Here is a 22,698-nt window from a genome sequence, read left to right on the forward strand (position 1 = left end):
GGGGTAAGGTACTCACATGGATAGAGAACTGGTTGGCAGACAGGAAATAAAGAATAGGGATAAACAGGTCTTTTTCTGAGTGGCAGACAGTGACTAGTGAAGTACCACAGGGATCAGTGCTAGGACCCCAGTCAGTGCTAGGACCCCAGCTATTCACAATATATATTAATGATATAGATGAAGGAATTAAATGTAATATATCCAAGTTTGCAGATATCACAAAGCTGGGTGGGAGTGTGAGCTGTGAGGAGAATGCAGAGAAGCTCCAGTGTGATTTGGACCGGTTGAGTGAGTGGGCAAATACATGGCAGATGCAGTATCATGTGGATAAATGAGAGATTATCCACTTTGGTGGCAAAAACAGAAAGGCAGATTATCATCTTAACAGCGATAGATTGGGAAAGTGGGAGGTGCAGCGAGACCTGGGTGTCCTTGTGCACCAGTCGCTGAAAGTAAGCATGCAGGTGCAGCAGGCAGTTAAGGCGGCAAATGGTATGTTGGCCTTCATAGCGAGAGGATTCGAGTACAGGAGCAGGGATGTCATGCTGCAATTATACAAGGCCTTGGTGAGACCACATCTGGAGTATTGTGTGCAGTTTTGGTCTCCTTATCTGAGGAAGGATGTTCTTCCTATGGAGGGAGTGCAGCGAAGGTTCACCAGACTGATTCCTGGGATGGCAGGAGTGACGTATGAAGAGAGATTGGGTCGATTAGGCTTGTATTCACTAGAGTTTAGAAGAATGAGAGGGGATCTCATAGAAACCTACAAAATTCTAACAGGACTGGACAGACTAGATGCAGGAAGGATGTTCCCGATGGCGGGGGAGTCCAGGACCAGGGGTCATTCTAAGGATAAGGGGTAAGCCATTTAGGACTGAGATCAGGAGGGATTTCTTCACCCAGAGTGTGGTGAACCTGTGGAATTCTCTACAACAGAAAGCAGTTGAGGCCAAATCATTAAATATATTGAAGAAAGAGTTAGATATAGTTCTTAGGGCTAAAGGAATCAAGGGATACAGAGAGAATGCAGGAACAGGGTACTGAGTTTGGATGATCAGCCATGATCGTGTTGAATGGCGGTGCAGGCTCGAAGGAACGAATGGCCTACTCCTGCTCCTATTTTCTATGTTTCTATGACAGGGCTGGGTTTGCCGTTGTCATTTCTGGTGCCTATGTCGATGCCGCATGGTCTGTCCGGTTTCATTCTTTATTGACTTCATAGCGGTTAGATACAACTGAGTGGCTTGCTAGGCCATTTCAGAGGGCATTTTAAGAGTCAACCACATTGATGTGGGTCTGGAGTCACATGAAGGTAAGGACAGCAAATTTCCTTCCCTAAAGGACATTAGTGAACCAGATGGGTTTTTACAACAATTGACAATGGCTTTATGGAACATCATGGGTAGAAATAAGAAATAGCAAGGGAAAGACAACCCTGGTGAGAGTAATCTATAGATCCCCAACAGTAGTTCCGCAGTGGGGCATAGTATAAACCAGGAAAGGAAATACTGGGGGCTTGCAAGAAAGGTATGGCAATAATCATGGGTGATAATAAATGCATACAGACTGGATTAATCAAATTGGCAAAGGTAGCCTCGAGGGAGAGTAATGTATTAGAGATTGTTTTTTGGAGCAATAGGTTGTGGAACCAACCGGGGAGCAGGCTATTCTAGATTTGGTATTGTGTAATGAGGTGGGATTAATTAATGATCCCATAGTTAAGGATCCTCTAGGGAAGAGTGATCATAGCATGCTAGAATTTCAAATTCAGTTTGAGGGCGAGAAACTGGAGTCCCACACTAGCGTTCTGGAGTTAAACAAAGGTAATTACATAGGCATGAGGACAGATTTGGCCCTAGTGGACTGGGCAGGAAGACTAAAAGGTAGAACAGTTGATGAGCAGTGGCAGATGTTTAAAGGATATCTTCAATTCCTCCCAACTAAAATATATTCCAGAGAGGAAGAAAGATTCTAAGAGGGGGGAAAACATCCATGTTAAGGATAACAAAGACAAAAACTAAGGCATACCATATTGCAAAGGCCAGTGGCAGGCTGGAAGATTGGAAAACTTTTAAAGATTAGCAAAGGGTTACTAAAAAGTAATAAAAAAAGAGCAAAGGTAAATTCTGAAAAAACTAGCGCAAAATATAAACATGGATAGAAAAAGCTTCTATAAGTATATAAAAAAGGGAAGAGAGTAGCTAAAGTGAATGTTGGTCCCTTGGAGGATGAGACTGGGGAGTTAATAGAGGGGAATGCAGAAATGGCAGAGACATTAAATCAGTATTTTTCCTCAGTTTTCACAGTGGAGGACACTAGTACCATCCCAATAGTAACAGGTAATGCAGAGGTTATAGAAAGAGAGTAACTTAGAAAAATCATCACTAGGGAAAAAAGTACTAAGCAAACTATTGGGATTGAAGGCAGACAAGTCCCCAGGATCTGATGGCCTACATCCAAGGGTCTTAAAGGAAGTAGCAGCGGAAATAGTGGATCCATTGGTTATAATATTCCAAAATTCCCTGGATGTGGGAAAGGTTCCAGTGGATTGGAAAAAAGCTAATATAATGCCCTTATTCAAAGAGAGGGAAGCCAAAAATAGGAAACTATAGACCAGTTAGTTTAGCATCTGTCATTGAGAAATTGTTAGAATCCATTATTAAGGAAGTAATAACAGGACATTTAGAAAGTCAAAACGCAATCCATCAGAGTCAGCAAGGTTTTATGAAGGACAAATCATGTTTGACTAATTTGCTACAGTCCTTCGAAGCTGTGACAAGCAAAGTGGATAACGGGGTTCCTGTAGATGTAGTATATCTGTACTTTCAGAAGGCATTTGATAAGGTGCTGCACAAAAGGTTAATACACAAGGTAAGATCACATGGGGTTAGGGATAATTTATTAGCTTGGATAGAGGATTGGCTAACCAACAGAAAACAGAGAGTCGGGATCAATGGGTCTTTTTCTGGTTGGCAAGATGTAACTAGTGGGGTGCCACAGGGTGCAGTCCTTGGGCCCCAACTATTTACAATCTATATTAATGACTTGGATGCAGGGATAGAAGACACTACAGCCAAATTTGCAGATGACACTAAAATAGGTGGGTTAGTAAGTTGCAATAAAGCAATAAGAAATTTACAAATGGATATGGATAGGTTAGAGGAAAGGGCCAAAATTTGGCAGATGGAGTTTAATGTGGACAAGTGTGAGGTTATCCATTTTGGTCGGAAGAACAGAAAGGCAAATTATCTAAATGGAGAAAAACTTCAGAATGCTTCGGTGCAGGGGGATCTGGCTGTCCTCATGCATGAATCGCAGAAAGCTAGTATGCAGGTAATAAGGAAGGCAAATGGAATTTTGGCATTTATTGCTAAAGGAATAGAATATAAAAGTAGGGAAGTGTTGCTGCAACTGTATAAGGCATTATTGAGACAGCACCTGGAGTAATGCATACAGTTTTGGTCCCCTTGAGGGGGGATGTAGTTGCATTGGAGGCAGTTCAGAGGAGGTTCACAGGATTGATTCCAGGGATGAGGGGTTTGTCTTATGAAGAGGGATTGAGCAGTTTAGGTCTTTACTCTCTAGAGTTTAGAAGAATGAGAGGAGATCTAATTGAGGTATACAAGATGATTAAGGGGATTGACAAAAGTAGACGTAGAGATGATGTTTCCTCTTGTGGAGCAATCTAGAACGAGAGGTCATAGTTTTAGGATAAGGGGTAGCAGATTTAAAACAGAGATGAGGAGAAATTACTTCTCTCAAAGGGTTGTGAGTCTGTGGAATTCACTTCCCCAGAGTGTGGTGGATGCTGCGACATTTGAGTAAATTTGAGGAGACAGATAGATTTTTAATTACTAATGGGTTGAAGGGTTATGGAGAACGGGCAGGAAAGTGGAGTGGAGGCCGAGATGAGATCAGCCACGATCATATTGAATGACGGGGCAGGCTCGAGGGGCCGAATTGCCTACTCCTGCTTCTAGTTCTTATGTTCAATGTTCTTACATTAGACTAGCTTTTAATTCCAGAATTATTAATTGAATTCAAATTCCACCTTCTGCCTTGGTGCGATTTGACCCCATGTCCCCAGAGCAATACCCTGGGTCTCTGGGTTACTAGTCCAGTGGCAATACCACTACACCACCGCCTCCAGGTAATGACCTGGAACTTGCTGCCTCAGGGTGGTGGAGTGGAGACAATAAGTGATTTCAAAAGGAAATTTGATTGGCACTTGAGGGGAATAAATTTGCAGGGCTACAAGTATAGAGTGAGGGAATGGGACCAACTGGATTGCTCTAGAGAGAGCCAGCATGAACCCGATGGACTAAATAGCCTCCATCTATGCCATAATACTATGACCTGACTTCCTGGTGAGTCTGCTCCTTTGGCTGGCAAATGTTGCTTTAGACAGATCCAGCAAATATAAAGTCATCTGAAGCAATCTCTCAACCTGTTTGACCACGATCAGAGCAGCCGAATATGAGCACGTGGTGTCCACCAGTTCAATTGAAACGTTTTGTGGCTCGTGGGTACTATGAGATAGTTACTGCATAATAGACTTTACCTGGCAGTTAGATGTGTAACTGGGGAATATAGTTTCAGTCCAGATAGGCCTCCCTAAAGGGGTATACTCGAAAAATGTTCAGTGGCATCTAATGTAAGATGGTGTCACCTCCACTAGCCCCTCTAAAATACAGCTTATGGAGTATTAGGAACTAACCATAATCTCAACAGCTGATTTCTTGTTATTGAAATTAAACATCTTCCACTTAGAAGTGGCACTAGTTGGTACCAGATGCAATACTGATCAAGAAAGGAAGTAGCCAGTCGACATCAATTCATCTCAGCTCAAATGCTGAAGCTTCTGCCTGTGAGAAAGTGGCCATTTCTCCATTGCTATTTGTGGGATCCCATTATATGTTTAATGCCAGATGTGTTGAGCCTACATAAGAGCAAATGTGATGTGCTTTGAAATGTTTGAGATAATAAAGTGCTGTATCTTTATGTTAGAAACAGTCACAAAAATGCCGCTACTTTTGCACTACTTGATCCTGTGGCAAAAGTGAAAGAGGAAGGTAGTACTGCAAAACTAGGCCTACTGAAACAAAGTCTCCTACTATCAGAACACTTTCGCTGAGGGAATTCACTAATACTATCTAATGTGAGGTTTGAGGGGCTGTATGGCTAGCTCCTGTTCCTATTTCTTAGGTTATGTTTTTTAATGTTTGGCAACAGGTAGATCTGAAAGTGCCTCATGAAGAGAAGCATGCTGGATGCTGCTTAGATGGCAAATGTTAATCTTGCCTGATTCTTGGGCAGTTCTTGCCATCTAGGGATAGCAAGAAGGCAGAAGAGCACCTACTCTGAACTGCTAATACCTGCTCATCACTTGAAATGTTTACATGTCTATGGTTACACAAAATTAAAATAAATGGCTACAAGTCAGTTTCTTGGGTCTTTGCTATGAAGCTTGTAGGGAGGATAGAATCTCATTCTTCAGAGATTATTCTTGCAGGAGATACAGGATAAGAAGCTCGATTGTGGTGCATCATGGAGTTCCACTGTCAAACTTTTCAAGTTTTACACTAGATATGCTCTCAGTCCAGCATCACTACAAACAGACCTTGGACCTACAATCCAGAATACACCTTTTACTGCATCATATCGAGTTAAATGATAGCAGAACCCAGAGATCACATCAGAAAACCTTTGTTTATCGGTTACTGAAATATCACATTTGCTGCAACAAAATGTGCCGATACCAAACTTGGAGAAGTGGCAAACAGTGGAGATGATACAAACCGCCTTCAACAGGACATAGATAGGCTAGCAGAATGGGAAGACAAGTGGCAGATGAAATTGAATACAGACAAGTGTGGGGTGATGCATTTTGACAGAAGGGATAGGGTGAGGCAATATATACCTAATGGCGCAGTTCTAAAGAGTGTGCAAGAACAAAGGGACCTGGGAGTGCATGTGTATCAATTTCTGAAGGTGGCTGGACCAAGAGAGTGGTTAGTAAAGCATATGGGATCTTGGGATCATAAATAGAGGCATTGTGTACAAAAGCAGGGAAGTTATGCTGAACATTTATAAAGCTCTGATTAGGCCACAACTGGAGTATTGCGTCCAGTTCTGATCACCATACTTTAGGAAGGCCGTGAAGGTTCTCGAGAGGGTGCAGAGGAGATTTACCAGAATGGTTCCAGGGTTGGGGGTTTTAGTTACAAGGTTAGGTTGTAAAAGCTGGGATTGTTCTCCCTGGAGCTAAGGAGATTAAGGGGAGATTTGACAGAGGTGTACAAGATTATGACAGCCTTAGATAAGTTAGACAAGGAAAAACTGTTCCCATTAACTAATGCTACAAGGTCTAGGGGACACATATTTAGGTTTTGGGCAAGAAATGCAGGAGGAATGTGATGTTTTACGCAGCGAGTGGTAATGACCTGGAACTCGCTGCCCACGAGGGTGGTGGAACTGGAGACAATCAATAATTTCAAAAGGAAATTGGGTGGGCTCTCAAAGGAAATAAACATGCAGGGCTACAGCGATTGAGCAGGGGAGTGGGACTAACTGGATTGCTCAGCAGAGAGCCGGCAGGGACTCGATGGGCCAAATGGCCTCCTCCTATGCCATATAGGACTCTATGCCTTGTCCTCTCTTTCTGAAAGGCAGACTGAAAAGCACTTAATTAGGTTGAGACACAACTTTAAGCCAACAGACAGGTTTATTTCATGTAACATAAACCAAATGAACAGAATAGTTTTCAAAGTGGGAACAAATAATTTCCTATGCTCCTCAGATTGTGAAAAATAACAAAGACAGAACTTTGCTGACTCCCTAGGCTCACTTACAAGCTTTGCTCCCTAATGTTAGCTGGTCCTTGCTTTCTACTATAATAAAAACAAGAAATGCTGGAAATACTCAGCAGGTCTGGCAGCATCTGTGGAGAGAAGCAGAGTTAACGTTTCAGGAAAGTGACCCTTCTTCAGAACAGACAAATATTAGGAATGTAAAAGATTTAAGCAAGTAAAGCAGGGGGTGGGCCGAGATAACAAAAGAGATGTTGATAGGACAAAGTGACAGAAAATAACTGACCAGAAGCTCATGGAGCAAAAACAAACGGTATGTTAATGGCGTGCTGAAAGACAAAGCTTTCTACTACTGGCTATTCGGGCAATCATGCCTACTCTGTCGCAGAGAGATTTCTCGGACAGTGAAGCTCAGCCTCTTATGAGCTGCCAATCATAAGGGTTCCAGGTTGAGCCTAGAACAGAGGGCAACTAACCTATCACCCATTGTTTAAATTAACCCAAAATGGTTATCAAGCAATAATGAAATGGAAATAATCATAGAATCATAGACTAGTGCAGCACAGATGGAGGCCATTCAGCCCATCAAGTATGCACTGGCTCTTTCAAAGAGTAATCCAGTTAGTCCCATTTCCCTGCTCAATGAACCTTTTACTAAAGGATCCCTCAGTGGGTGCTTCCATAAGAAACTTAGATTGGCATCCTCCCCATCCTGGATTCCATTCAGGAGGCATGTTGTGATTTTTTTTTTTTTTAAATCTCCACCTCCTTTTCTGACTTCTTTCTGGGGTTACAACTGCACTAGCAGTGATTAGTCTACAGTTCTATGCCTAATTGGTGATTATTCATATGTGCCTTGGCAGTGAGTAGTGGCCCCCTATTCAACTTTGGAAGACACCAGAGCCAAGTTCAATCTCTCTTCATCGGTTGCCCACATATAACTAAAGATGGCAAACAGAAGCAGTGCTGCTGGAAAATTTCTCCTCCCAGAAAGGCACAGGTAAATTGCAGCACATCCACTGAACCATGTAGTTCCACAAAGACTGGAGGTCAAAACTTTACCTTCCTGGCCTATTATGGCTGAGCAACAGACTGGATAAACATGCTGAGCCATCAGGAGTCAAACTGAGAATCTGTGTCCTGGTTGGATATACAAAAGCACTCAACCAGTACCCAAATTATCATGCACTTCACACGGAAACAAAACCTCTTACAATTTACGTCTCATATAAGCCACTCACCTCTTGGTCATCAGTGTTGCTTGTGCACCTAATTAATGTAGCCCAGCCTTTGGGATGAAGTTGTAATGATGTAATACAATTCCCTCGATCTCTTTCTGCAGGAATCTCTGGTGTTAAAACTTCAAGACTATTTCTTGGAAATCCAGCTGCAATACACAAGTATTAATCATTTTTGAAGCTCTGAGATGCAGTGCCCATCACACAAGAGCTTCAGAAATTCTGTAAATTTCTATTGTGAATTATAAAGTAGATTTAGATACATTTACAGAATCAGGGAATTAGATTGCATTCAATAAATAAACAAACATTCAATGAGCTGAAATTTTGAAATATAATCTGATTTTTCAATGTAACCCCTAGCGCTCACTTTAAAAAAACTTTTAGAACTGATTTTCCATTCATCTGGAAACCTGTAAAATATATATCACTTCATTACATGCAAGTATTCAAAATCTGCATCAAAAAGGATACATACGTGTATTATTGAAAAGCATTTGTAATTCACGCAATTTTAGGTTTAATTCAAAAAAAAAAATCGCAAAAGACTAAAGTGAATTAAGTACAATGCAACAATACACTTTAGCTCCTCTATGCTGCTTTATATGCACACTCTCGGTTTTGAAAAGCAACATGGAATGATACAGCACATTAAGACAGATGGGGTTTTAAGGCAGAAATTCAGGGAGCTAGGGTGGAAGCTTAGAGCGAGAACAGAGTTGTTATCTCTGGGTTGTTGCCCGTGCCACGTGCTAGCGAAGCGAGGAATAGGGAGAGAGAGGAGTTGAACACGTGGCTGCAGGGATGGTGTAGGAGGGAGGGTTTTGGTTTCCTGGATAATTGGGGCTCTTTCTGGGGTAGGTGGGACCTCTACAAACAGGATGGTCTTCACCTGAACCAGAGGGGTACCAATATCCTGGGGGGGGGGGGGGGGAGATTTGCGAGTGCTCTTCGGGGGGGTTTAAACTAATTCAGCAGGGGGATGGGAACCTAAATTGTAGTTCCAGTGTGCAGGATGTTGAGAGTAGTGAGGGCAGAGATAAGGTTATAAGGACACAAGAGGGCACTGGCAAGCAAGAGCTTGGTTTAAAATGTGTCTACTTCAACGCCAGGAGCATCCGGAATAAGGTGGGTGAGCTTGCAGCATGGGTTGGTACCTGGGATCTCGATGTTGTGGCCATTTCAGAGACATGGGTAGAGCAGGGACAGGAATGGATGTTGCGGGTTCCGGGATTTAGATGTTTCACTAAGAACGGAGAAGAGGGTAAAAGAGGGGGGGGTGTGGCATCGTTAATCAAGGAGAGTATTACAGCGGCAGAAAGGACGTTTGAGGACTCGTCTACAGAGGTAGTCTGGGCCGAGGTTAGAAACAGGAGAGGAGAGGTCACCCTGTTGGGAGTTTTCTATAGACCTCCAAATAGTTCCAGAGATGTAGAGGAAAGGATAGCAAAGATGATTCTTGACAGGAGCGAGAGTAACAGGGTAGTGGTTATGGGGGACTTTAACTTTCCAAATATTGACTGGAAATACTATAGTTCGAGTACTTTAGATGGGTCTGTTTTTGTCCAGTGTGTGCAGGAGGGTTTTCTGACACAGTATGTAGACAGGCCAACCAGGGGCGATGCCACATTGGATTTGGTACTGGGTAATGAACCCGGCCAGGTGTTAGATTTAGAAGTTGGCGAGCACTTTGGTGATAGTGATCACAATTCGGTTAAGTTTACCTTAGCGATGGGCAGGGACAGGTATATACCGCAGGGCAAGAATTATAGCTGGGGGAAAGGAAATTATGATGCGATTAGGCAAGATTTAGGATGCGTAGGATGGGGATGGAAACTGCAGGGGATGGGCACAATCGAAATGTGGAGCTTATTCAAGGAGCAGCTACTGCGTGTCCTTGATAAGTATGTACCTGTCAGGCAGGGAGGAAGTTGTCGAGCGAGGGAGCCGTGGTTTACTAAAGAAGTTGAAGAGCTTGTCAAGAGGAAGAAGAAGGCTTATGTTAGGATGAGACATGAAGGCTCAGTTAGGGCGCTTGAGAGTTACAAGCTAGCCAGGAAGGATCTAAAGGGAGAGATAAGAAGAGCAAGGAGAGGACACGAGAAGTCATTGGCGGATAGGATCAAAGAAAACCCTATAGGTATATCAGGAATAAAAGAATGACTAGAGATAGGTTAGGGCCAATCAAGGATAGTAGTGGGAAGTTGTGTGTGCAATCGGAGGAGATAGTGGAAGTGTTAAATGAATATTTTTCGTCAGTATTTACAGTGGAGAAAGAAAATGTTGTCGAGGAGAATACTGAGATACAGACTACTAGGCTGGATGGGATTGAGGTTCACAAGGAGGAGGTGTTAGCAATTTTGGAAAGTGTGAAAATAGATAAGTCCCCTGGGCCAGATGGGATTTATCCTAGGATTCTCTGGGAAGCCAGGGAGGAGATTGCAGAGCCTTTGTCCTTGATTTTTATGTCGTCATTGTCGACAGGAATAGTGCCGGAAGACTGGAGGATAGCAAATGTTGTCCCCTTGTTCAAGAAGGGGAGTAGAGACAGCCCTGGTAATTATAGACCTGTGAGCCTTACTTCGGTTGTGGGTAAAATGTTGGAAAAGGTTATAAGAGATAGGATTTATAATCATCTTGAAAAGAATGTTCATTAGCGATAGTCAGCACGGTTTTGTGAAGGGAAGGTCGTGCCTCACAAACCTTATTGAGTTTTTTGACAAGGTGACCAAACAGGTGGATGAGGGTAAAGCCGTGGATGGGTCTATATGGATTTCAGTAAGGCGTTTGATAAAGTTCCCCACGGTAGGCTATTGCAGAAAATACAGAAGTATGGGATTGAAGGTGAATTAGTGCTTTGGATCAGAAATTGTCTAGCTGAAAGAAGACAGAGGGTGGTGGTTGATGGTAAATGTTCATCCTGGAGTATAGTTTCTAGTGGTGTACCGCAAGGATCTGTTTTGCGGCCACTGCTGTTTGTCATTTTTATAAATGACCTGGATGAGGGTGTAGAAGGGTGGGTTAGTAAATTTGCGGATGACACCAAGGTCGGTGGAGTTGTGGATAGTGCCGAAGGATGTTGTAGGTTACAGAGGGACATAGATAGGCTGCAGAGCTGGGCTGAGAGATGGCAAATGGAGTTTAATGCGGAAAAGTGTGAGGTGATTCACTTCGGAAGGAGTAACAGGATTGCAGAATACTGGGCTAATGGGAAGATTCTTGGTAGTGTAGATGAGCAGAGAGATCTTGGTGTCCAGGTACATAAATCCCTGAAAGTTGCCACCCAGGTTAATAGAGCTGTTAAGAAGGCATATGGTGTGTTAGCTTTTATTAGTAGGGGGATCGAGTTTAGGAGCCACGAGGTCATGCTGCAGCTGTACAGAACTCTGGTGCAGCCGCACCTGGAGTATTGCGTGCAGTTCTGGTCACCGCATTATAGGAAGGATGTGGAAGCTTTGGAAAAGGTGCAGAGGAGATTTACTAGGATGTTGCCTGGTATGGAGGGAAGGTCTTACGAGGAAAGGCTGAGGGACTTGAGGTTGTTTTCGTTAGAGAGAAGGAGGAGAAGAGGTGACTTAATAGAGACATAAGATAATCAGAGGGCTGGACAGGGTGGATAGTGAGAGCCTTTTTCCTCGGATGGTGATGGCAAACACGAGGGGACATAGCTTTAAGTTGAGGGGTGATAGATATAGGACAGATGTCAGAGGTAGTTTCTTTATACAGAGAGTAGTAGGGGCGTGGAACGCCCTGCCTGCAACAGTAGTAGACTCGCCAACTTTAAGGGCATTTAAGTGGTCATTGGATAGACATATGGATGAAAATGGAATAGTGTAGGTCAGATGGTTTCACAGGTCGGCGCAACATCGAGGGTTGAAGGGCCTGTACTGCGCTGTAATGTTCTCTGTTCTATAAGCTCATCATGCCTGCTCTTAAAAGAGCTATTCAACTAGTCGCACTCCCCTGCCCCTTCAAGTATTGATCCAATTCCCTTTTGAAATTTATGACTGAACCTGCTACCACCACTCTTTCTAACAGTCCAGTCCAGATCACAATAACTTACTGCATAAAAAAAGTATTTCCTCTTCGCCCTTTTGGGTCTTTTGCAAATTACCTTACATCTGTGTTCCACTAAACATCCCACAATTTGGTTCACTCCATGTAACATTCCAAACGGTTCACCTCTAGCCCCTCAATTAGTTTTTATAAATGTGTCAATATTTTATATACAAACGATGGATAACAAATCATATTTTTAAAAATATAAACCACTGATGGAAATTCCTTATAAATGCTGCAGTCCCAAAGCAGCTTTCTTGTAATACAAGGTAACAAGTGTAATTTGAAAATAGTGACAAATAACTGCTACATTTTTTTCAATTCTACCTTCAATTTTCTTCTTTCTCCCTGCTGCCAATTCCTGCTCAGGTACAAATCTGCAGGTGCCTGCCACCCTAGGGCTATCTCAATGAACCAGTCATTTGAGCACAGAAAGTCTAGGCAGACTGTTTGATCAGGAAATCTGATCTTCATCTATTGCCTATATACATATACCTTCGAGTAGGACTTGCTGGATAGCACTACGAGATAGGAATAGGAAGGACCCGTTTCCCCTAGCGGAGAGGTCAATTACCAGGGGGCACAGATTTAAGGTGATTGGTAGAAGGACTGGAGGGAACAGGAGGAAAACCTTTTTCACCCAGAGGGTGCAGGTGTTTGGAATTGACTGCCGGGATCGGTGGACGAGGCAGAAACCCTAAACTCATGTAAAAGGAACTTGCAAGGCCTTGGACCAGGTGCTGGAAGGTGGGATTAGATTGGGCATCTAGTTTTTCAGCAGGTGCAGCCACGATGAGCTGAATGGCCTCTTTCTGTGCCGTAACTTTTCTACAGTTCTAACACTGTCCAATTACCTCTCCCATCTACCCACTTATGCCATCCTGCCCAACTGCAGAAGCCAATTGTTCAGCCCTTACCACTACACTGTTAGAGTCACTCACCTTTCGAGACTCAATGGCTCAGTTCCACAACAGTCCATTTTTGATAAGCATCATAATCAGTAAATAGAAAACCGTGCAAAGACATTATATTTTAATCAAAACTTTCATAATCAATTCATATCATTCTACTATTGAGGCATCACATCACTTTACATATATGCAAACCCTTTCTTAAATGCTATTTTGCAAAAACTACGCCTTGCTTGTTCAAAAAACCTCCAAGCCTGCTTGTGAAGACGAGGATGCTTTGTTGGAGACTGTTTATTACTTGCCACAGAGCTTACTTCTCCACTCCTAACACCCAGCCAGTGCTGGCTGGCTCTTTATACATACACATCTGAGTACAATTAACTAATCAACACCCAACACCTGTTCATCCTATTACCTTCAGCTACTAGGTATTTAACCTCCATTAACAGAACTTACTAGATACCAACAGATTCCCCTCTTTAATTTAAATACTTTTTTTTTTATTCATTCATGGGATGTGGGTGTCACTGGCCAGACCAGCATTTATTGCCCATCCCTAATTGCCCTTGAGAAGGTGGTGGTAAGCTGCTTTCTTGAACCGCTGCAGTCCATTTGGGGTAGGTACACCCACAGTGCTGTTAGGAAGGGAGTTCCAGGATTTTGATCCAGTGACAGTGAAGAAACGGCGATATAGTTCCAAGTCAAGTGTGTGACTTGGTGGGGAACTTGCAGGTGTTCCCATGTATTTGCTGCCCTTGTCCTTCTAGTTGGTAGAGGTCGCGGGTTTGGAAGGTGCTGTCTAAGGAGCCTTGGTGCATTGCTGCAGTGCATCTTGTAGATGGTACACACTGCTGCCACTGTGCATCCGTGGTGGAGGGAGTGACTGTTTGTAGATGGGGTGCCAATCAAGCGGGCTGCTTTGTTCTGGATAGTGTTGAGCTTCTTGAGTGTTGTTGAAACTGCACCCATCCAGGCAAGTGGAGAGTATTCCATCACACTCTTTACTTGTGCCTTGGAGATGGTAGACAGGCTTTGGGGAGTCAGGAGGTAAGTTACTTGCCGCAGGATTCCTAGCCTCTGACCTGTTGTTGTAGCCACGGTATTTATATGGCTACTCCAGTTCAGTTTCTGGTCAATGGTAGCCCCTAGGATGTTGGTAGTGGGGGATTCAGCGATGGTAATCTTGGCTCTTTGTAGTATATATAAATGATTTGGAGGAAAATGTAGCTGTTCTGATTAGTAAGTTTGCGGACGACACAAAGGTTGCTGGAGTTGCGGATAGTGATGAGGATTGTCAGAGGATACAGCAGGATATAGATTGGTTGGAGACTTGGGCGGAGAAATGGTAGATGGAGTTTAATCTGGACAAATGGGAAGATGACCTCCCAGGGGAAAGCAGCAACAGCCAAGTTCGGCCAAGCAGGGGAGGAAAAGGGTTGGAAGAGCTATAGTGATAGGGGATTCTATCGTAAGGGGTGCAGATAGGCGTTTCTGCGGCCACAAACGAGACTCCAGGATGGTATGTTGTCTCCCTGGTGCTAGGGTCAAGGATGTCTCGGAGCGGCTGCAGGACATTCTGAAAGGGGAGGGTGAGCAGCCAGAGGTTGTGGTCCATATTGGTACTAACGACATAGGCAGGAAGAGACATAAGGTCCTGCAAAGTGAATATAGGGAGTTAGGCAGAAGGTTAAAAAGCAGGACCTCTAGGGTTGTAATCTCAGGATTACTCCCTGTGCCACGTGCCAGTGAGGGTAGGAATAGCAGGATTAGGCAAATGAATGCGTGGCTGAAGAGTTGGTGTAGGCAGGAGGGCTTCAGCTACTTGGATCATTGGGATCTCTTCTGGTGCAGAGGTGACCTGTACAGGAAGGACAGGTTGCATCTAAACTGGAGGGGGACCAATATCCTTGCGGGGAGGTTTGCGAGTATTACTCTGGAGGGTTTAAACTAGTCTTGCAGGGGGTGGGACCCAAAGTAGTAGTCTCTCAGATGAGATAGTTGAGGCAAATGTAGAGGTTAAAGCAAGTCCGGTTGGCAGGCCGTGCAGGGGCAGGACAGGGAGCGTGGAAGGTCTGGTAGGTTAAACTGAATTTACTTTAATGCAAGAAGCCTCACAGGTAAGGCAGATGAAATCAGAGCATGGATTGGTACATGGGATTGTGATATTATAGCTATTACAGAAACGTGGTTGAGGGATGGGGAGGACTGGCAGCTCAATGTTCCGGGGTACCGATGCTTCTGGCGTGACAGAGCTGGAGGTAACAGAGGAGGGGGAGTTGCACTATTGATGAGGGAGGACATCACGGCAGTACTTAGAGAGGATATCCCGGGGGGAATGTCCAGCGAGGCCATATGGGTAGAACTTAGAAATAAGAAAGGGGTGATCACTTTGATGGGATTATACGATAGGCCCCCCAATAATCAGAGGGAATTGGAGGAGCATATATGTAGGGCAATCACAGATAGGTGTAGGAATTATAGGGTTGTAATAGGAGGTGATTTTAACTTCCCTAATATTGACTGGGACTGCCTTAGTGCTAAGGGATCAGATGGGGAAGAATTTATTAAGTGTGTCCAGGATAGTTTTCTGAAGCAGTATGTGGATGGCCCTACTAGAGAAGGGGCAACACTCGACCTCCTCTTAGGAAATGAGGATGGGCAGATAGTTGATGTGTCAGTGAGGGAGCACTTTGGGACCAGTGACCATAACTCTATTAGCTTCAAGATAGTTATGGAAAAGGATAGGACTGGTCCTCAGGTTGAAGTCCTCAATTGGGGGAAGGCTAATTTCGATGGCATCAGACAGGAACTCTCAAAAGTTGAATGGGAGAGGCTGTTTACAGGTAAAGGGACGTCTGGCAAGTGGGAGGCTTTTAAAAGTGAGATAGGAAGAGTTCAGGGCCGGCATGTTCCTGTTAGATGGAAGGGCAAGGCTGGCAAGTTTAGGGAACCTTGGTTGACGAGGGACGTTGAGGGTCTGGTCAGGATAAAGAAGGAGGCATATGTCAGGTATAGGCAGCTGGGATCGAGCGAGTCCCTCGAGGAGTATAGGGGCTGTAGAACTACACTTAAGAAGGAAATTAGGAGGGCTAAAAGGGGCCATGAGATTTCCCTGGCAGATAAGATAAAGGGGAATCCTAAATGATTCTATCAGTATATTAAGAATAAAAGGGCAGCTAAGGAGAGAGTAGGTCCCCTTAAGGATCATTGTGGCAATCTATGTGTGGAGCCACGGGAAATGGGCGAGGTCTTAAATGAATATTTCTTGTCCATATTTACCGTGGAGAAGGTCATGGAAGCTAGTGAGTTCAAGGGAGGGAACACCGATATCCTGGAGCATATTAACATTACAAAGGAGGTGGTGTTGGAGGTATTGAAGCACATTAAGGTGGATAAATCCCCAGGGCCTGACCAGGTGTATCCTAGGATGCGATGGGAAGCAAGGGAGGAGATTGCTGGGGCCTTGGCAGAGATTTTTGTATCATCGTTAGCCACGGGTGAGGTACCGGAAGACTGGAGGATAGCTATAATGTTGTGCCTTTATTTAAGAAGGGCAGCAGGGATAAGCCAGGGAACTACAGGCCGGTGGGCCTTACATCAGTGGTGGGAAAGTTATTGGAAGGGATTTTGAGAGATAGGATTTACATGCATCTGGAAAGGCAAGGTCTGATTAGGGATAGTCAGCATGGCTTTGTGCGTGGGAAATCTCAGGGAAAGAATAATGCCCATTAGGGAGCAAAGTGGCAATGTGTGTGTGGAGCCGGAGGACATAGGTGAGGTCTTAAATGATTACATTGCATCTGTGTTCACTATGGAGAAGGACGATGTCGGTGTAATGATCAGGGAGGGGGATTGTGATATACTTGAACAAATTGAAAGGGAAGAAGTATTAGCTATTTTAGCGGGGCTTAAAAGTGGATAAATCCCTAGGCCCAGATGAGATGCATCCCAAGCTATTATGTTAAGGGAGGAGATAGCAGGGGCTCTGACACAAATTTTCAAATCCTCTCTGGCCACAGGAGAGGTACCAGAGGACTGGAGGTCAGCAAATGTGGCACCATTATTCAAGAAGGGTAGTAGAGATAAACCAGGTGACTACAGACCAGTGAGTCTAACATCAGTGGTCGGGAAACTATTGGAAAGAATTCTGAGGGACAGGATTAATGTCCACTTGGAGAGGCAGGGACTAATCAGGGATCGTCAGCATGGCTTGGTCATGGGGAGATCGTGTCTAACAAACGTGATTGAGTTTTTCGAGGAGGTGACAGGATGTGTAGATGAGAGTAAAGCAATTGATGCAGTCTACATGGAATTCAGTAAGGCTTTTCATAAGGTCCCACATGGGAGATTGGTTAAGAAGGTAAGAGCCCATGGGATCCAGGGCAATTTGGCAAATTGGATCCAAAATGGGCTTATTGGCAGGAGGCAAAAGGTGATGTCCGAGGTTGGTTTTTGCGAGTGGAAGTCTGTGACCAGTGGTGTAACACAGGGATCGGTGCTGGGACCCTTGCTGTTAGTAGTGTGCATCAATGATTTAGACGTGAATATAGGAGTCATGATCAGTAATTTCGCAAATGACATGAAAATTAGTGATGTCGTATATCTTTTTTTCTTCTTCTTTGGCCTCCTTGTCGCGAGAGACATTGGGTAAGCGCCTGGAGGTGGTCAGTGGTTGGTGAAGCAGCGCCTGGAGTGGCAATAAAGGCCAATTCCAGAGTGACAGACTCTTCCACAGGTGCTGCAGATAAAATTGGTTGTCAGGGCTGTCACACAGTTGGCTCTCCCCTTGCGCTTCTGTCTTTCTTCTGCCAACTCCTAAGTCTCTTCGACTCGCCACACTTTAGCCCCGCCTTTATGGCTGCCCGCCAGCTCTGGCAATCACTGGCAACTGACTCCCACGACTTGTGATCAATGTCACAAGACTTCATGTCGCGTTTGCAGACGTCTTTAAAGCGGAGACATGGACGGCCGGTGGGTCTGATACCTGTGGTGAGCTTGCTGCACAATGTGTCCTTGGGGATCCTGCCATCTTCCACGCGGCCAAGCCATCTCAAGCACCGCTGGCTCAGTAGGGTGTATATGCTGGGTATGTTGGCCGCCTCGAGGACTTCTGCGTTGGAGAAACGGTCCTACCACCTGATGCCAAGGATTCTCCGGAGGCAGCGAAGATGGAATGAATTGAGACGTCGCTCTTGGTGAGGCCTCGCTGCCGTAGAGCAAGGTACTGAGGACACAGGCTTGATACAATCGGACTTTTGTGTTCCGTGTCAGTGAGCCATTTACCCACACTCTTGGCCAGTTTGGACATAGCAGCTGACGCCTTTCCCATGCGCTTGTTGATTTCTGCATCAGGAGACAGGTTACTGGTGATAGTTGAGCCTAAGTAGGTGAACTGTTGAACCACTTCCAGAGCTTGGTCGCCGATATTGATGGATGGAGCATTTCTGACATCCTGTCCCATGATGTTCATTTTCTTGAGGCTGATGGTTAGGCCAAATTCGTTGCAGGCAGCCGCAGTCCTGTCGAAGAGTCTCTGCAGACTCTTCTGTGTGGGATCTTAATGCAGCATCGTTAGCAAAGAGCAGTTCCCTGATGAGGACCTTCCGTACTTTGGTCTTCACTCTTAGACAGGCAAGGTTGAACAACCTGCCATCTGATCTGTGTGGAGGAAAATTCCTTCTTCTGAAGACTTGAATGCATGTGAGAGCAGCAGGGAGAAGATGATCCCAAACAGTGTAGGTGCGAGAACACAGCCCTGTTTCACGCCACTCAGGATAGGAAAGGGGTCTGATGAGGCGCCATTATGCTGAATTGTGCCTTTCATATTGTCATGGAATGAGGTGATGATACTTAGTAGCTTTGGTGGACATCCGATCTTTGCGAGTAGTCTGAAGAAACCACGTCTGCTGACTAGGTCAAAGGCTTTGGTGAGATCTATGAAAGCAATGTAGAGGGGCATCTGTTATTCGCGGCATTTCTCCTGTTGCTGGCGAAGGGAGAGCAGCATGTCAATGGTGGATCTCTCTGCTCGAAAGCCACACTGTGCCTCAGGGTTGACACGCTCAGCCAACTTCTGGAGCCTGTTTAAAACGACTCGAGCGAAGACTTTCCCCACTATGCTGAGCAGGGAGATTCCACGGTAGTTTTTGCAGTCACCGCGGTCACCTTTGTTTTTATAGAGGGTGATGATATTGGCATCGCGCATGTCCTGTGGTACTGCTCCCTCATCCCAGCACAGGCAAAGCAGTTCATGGAATGCTGAGAGTATAGTAGGCTTGGCAATCTTGATTATTTCAAGGGTAATGCCATCCTTCCCAGGGGCTTTTCCACTAGCTAGAGAGTCAATGGCATCACTGAGTTCCGATTTTTTTGGCTGTTCTTCCAGCTCATTCATGACTGGCAGAGACTGGGCTGCATTGAGGGCGGTCTCAGTGACAACATTTTCCCTGGAGTACAGTTCGAGATGGTGCTCCACCCAGCAGTCCATCTGCCTGCGTTGGTCAGTGATCGTGTCCCCTGATTTAGACTTGGGGCGGTGGGGGCGGGGGTGGGGCGATCTTCCTGATGGTTCCCAAAAGCTCTCTAAATGCCATCATACGTTCCTCTGATGTTTCCGGTGTCGGAGGCCAGCTGAATATGACTGCATAGGTGTTGCCAGTAGTTATTTGCGCAGCGTCTGGCTGTTCTTTGTGCAGCGCCTCTAGCTGTTTTAAGTGCTACGGATGTTAACTCGCTGGGGGCTTTCTTGTAGTTCAACAATACAATGCACTTAGCGGCTATGACAGGTTTCAGCTCTTCAAAGTGAGATTGAACAAACAAAGAGAACAAAGATAATTACAGCACAGGAACAGGCCCTTCGGCCCTCCAAGCCTGCGCCGATCCAGATCCTCTCTCTAAACATGTCGCCTATTTTCTAAGGTTCTGTATCTCTTTTCTTCCTGCCCATTCATGTATCTGTCTAGATGCATCTTAAAAGACTCCATCGTGCCCGCATCTACCACCTCCGCTGGCAATGCGTTCCAGGTGCCCACCACCCTCTGCGTAAAGAACTTTCCACGCATATCCCCCCTAAACTTTTCCCCTTTCACTTTGAACTCGTGTCCTCTAGTAATTGAAACCCCCACTCTGGGAAAAAGCCTCTTGCTATCCACCCTGTCTATACCTCTCATGATTTTGTACACCTCAATCAGGTCCCCCCTCAACCTCCGTCTTTCTAATGAAAATAATCCTAATCTGCTCAACCTCTCTTCATAGCTAGCGCCCTCCATACCAGGCAACATCCTGGTGAACCTCCTCTGCACCCTCTCCAAAGCATCCACATCCTTTTGGTAATGTGGCGACCAGAACTGTACGCAGTATTCCAAATGTGGCCGAACCAAAGTCCTATACAACTGTAACATGACCTGCCAACTCTTGTACTCAATGCCCCGTCCGATGAAGGAAAGCATGCCGTATGCCTTCTTGACCACTCTATTTACCTGCGTTGCCACCTTCAGGGAACAATGGACCTGAACACCCAAATCTCTCTGGACATCAATTTTCCCCAGGACTTTTCCATTTACTGTATAGTTCACTCTTGAATTGGATCTTCCAAAATGCATCACCTCGCATTTGCCCTGATTGAACTCCATCTGCCATTTCTCTGCCCAACTCTCCAATCTATCTATATTCTGCTGTATTCTCTGACAGTCCCCTTCACTATCTGCTACTCCACCAATCTTAGTGTCGTCTGCAAACTTGCTAATCAGTCCACCTATACCTCCAAATCATTAATGTATATCACAAACAACAGTGGTCCCAGCACGGATCCCTGTGGAACACCACTGGTCACACGTCTCCATTTTGAAACCAGTCTGCATTCTGCTTCTCACGTTTGCCACAGGTGGTCATTTCTGAGTCATAGATGGCGTCTCTGATGTGGGCCCACTTGGTCTCTGCATCCCCTGTAGGAGTGTTTTGAAGGGCTTTTTCAAGTGAATTTAGAAACTTATTGACTTATTGGCCGAGGTTAGAAACAGGAGAGGAGAGGTCACCCTGTTGGGAGTCTTCCATAGACCTCCGAATAGTTCCAGAGATGTACAGGAAAGGATAGCGAAGATGATTCTTGACAGGAGCGAGAGTAACAGGGAAGTTGTTATGGGGGACTTTAACTTTCCAAATATTGACTGGAAATACTATAGTTCGAGTACTTTAGATGGGTCAGTTTTTGTCCAGTGTGTGCAGGAGGGTTTTCTGACACAGTATGTAGACAGGCCAACCAGGGGCGATGCCACATTGGATTTGGTACTGGGTAATGAACCCGGCCAGGTGTTAGATTTAGATGTAGGCGAGCACTTTGGTGATAGTGATCACAATTCGGTTAGGTTTACCTTAGCGATGGGCAGGGACAGGTATATACCGCAGGGCAAGAATTATAGCTGGGGGAAAGGAAATTATGATGCGATTAGGCAAGATTTAGGATGCGTAGGATGGGGAAGGAAACTGCAGGGGATGGGCACAATCGAAATGTGGAGCTTATTCAAGGAGCAGCTACTGCATGTCCTTGATAAGTATGTACCTGTCAGGCAGGGAGGAAGTTGTCGAGCGAGGGAGCCGTGGTTTACTAAAGAAGTTGAAGCGCTTGTCAAGAGGAAGAAGGCGGCTTATGTTAGGATGAGACGTGAAGGCTCAGTTAGGGCACTTGAGAGTTACAAGCTAGCCAGGTAGGATCTAAAGGGAGAGCAAGGAGCGGACACGAGAAGTCATTGGCGGATAGGATCAAAGAAAACCCTAAGGCTTTCTATAGGTATATCAGGAATAAAAGAATGACTAGAGTTAGATTAGGGCCAATCAAGGATAGTAGTGGGAAGTTGTGTGTGGAATCAGAGGGGATAGGGGAAGCGTTAAATGAATATTTTTCGTCAGTATTTACAGTAGAGAAAGAAAATGTTGTCGAGGAGAATACTGAGATTCAGACCACTAGGCTAGATGGGATTGAGGTTCACAAGGAGGAGGTGTTAGCAATTTTGGAAAGTGTGAAAATAGATAAGTCCCCTGGGCCAGATGGGATTTATCCTAGGATTCTCTGGGAAGCTAGGGAGGAGATTGCAGAGCCTTTGTCCTTGATTTTTATGTCGTCATTGTCGACAGGAATAGTGCCGGAAGACTGGAGGATAGCAAATGTCGTCCCCTTGTTCAAGAAGGGGAGTAGAGACAGCCCTGGTAATTATAGACCTGTGAGCCTTACTTCGGTTGTGGGTAAAATGTTGGAAAAGGTTATAAGAGATAGGATTTATAATCATCTTGAAAAGAATAAGTTCATTAGCGATAGTCAGCACGGTTTTGTGAAGGGTAGGTCGTGCCTCACAAATCTTATTGAGTTTTTCGAGAAGGTGACCAAACAGGTGGATGAGGGTAAAGCAGTGGATGTGGTGTATATGGATTTCAGTAAGGCGTTTGATAAGGGTCCCCACGGTAGGCTATTGCAGAAAATACGGAAGTATGGGGTTGAAGGTGATTTAGAGCTTTGGATCAGAAATTGGCTAGCTGAAAGAAGACAGAGGGTGGTGATTGATGGCAAATGTTCATCCTGGAGTTTAGTTACTAGTGGTGTACCGCAAGGATCTGTTTTGGGGCCACTGCTGTTTGTCATTTTTATAAATGACCTGGAAGAGGGTGTAGAAGGGTGGGTTAGTAAATTTG

At 44.9% G+C, this 22,698-nt stretch overlaps 1 protein-coding gene across 1 annotated transcript in view; it reads right to left on the reverse strand.

Moving 5' to 3' along the window:
• wdr32 (WD repeat domain 32) overlaps nt 1-22,698 on the reverse strand; it is a 128,560-nt gene that overhangs the window by 31,894 nt on the left and 73,968 nt on the right. The window contains exon 6 of the mRNA XM_068047430.1: nt 8,051-8,196. Within this exon, the coding sequence (XP_067903531.1) occupies nt 8,051-8,196 (146 nt within the window). The remainder of the gene's footprint in view (nt 1-8,050; nt 8,197-22,698) is intronic.

Source organism: Heterodontus francisci, chromosome 1 (genome assembly GCF_036365525.1).
Source record: "Heterodontus francisci isolate sHetFra1 chromosome 1, sHetFra1.hap1, whole genome shotgun sequence".
Taxonomy (NCBI): Eukaryota; Metazoa; Chordata; class Chondrichthyes; order Heterodontiformes; family Heterodontidae; genus Heterodontus; species Heterodontus francisci.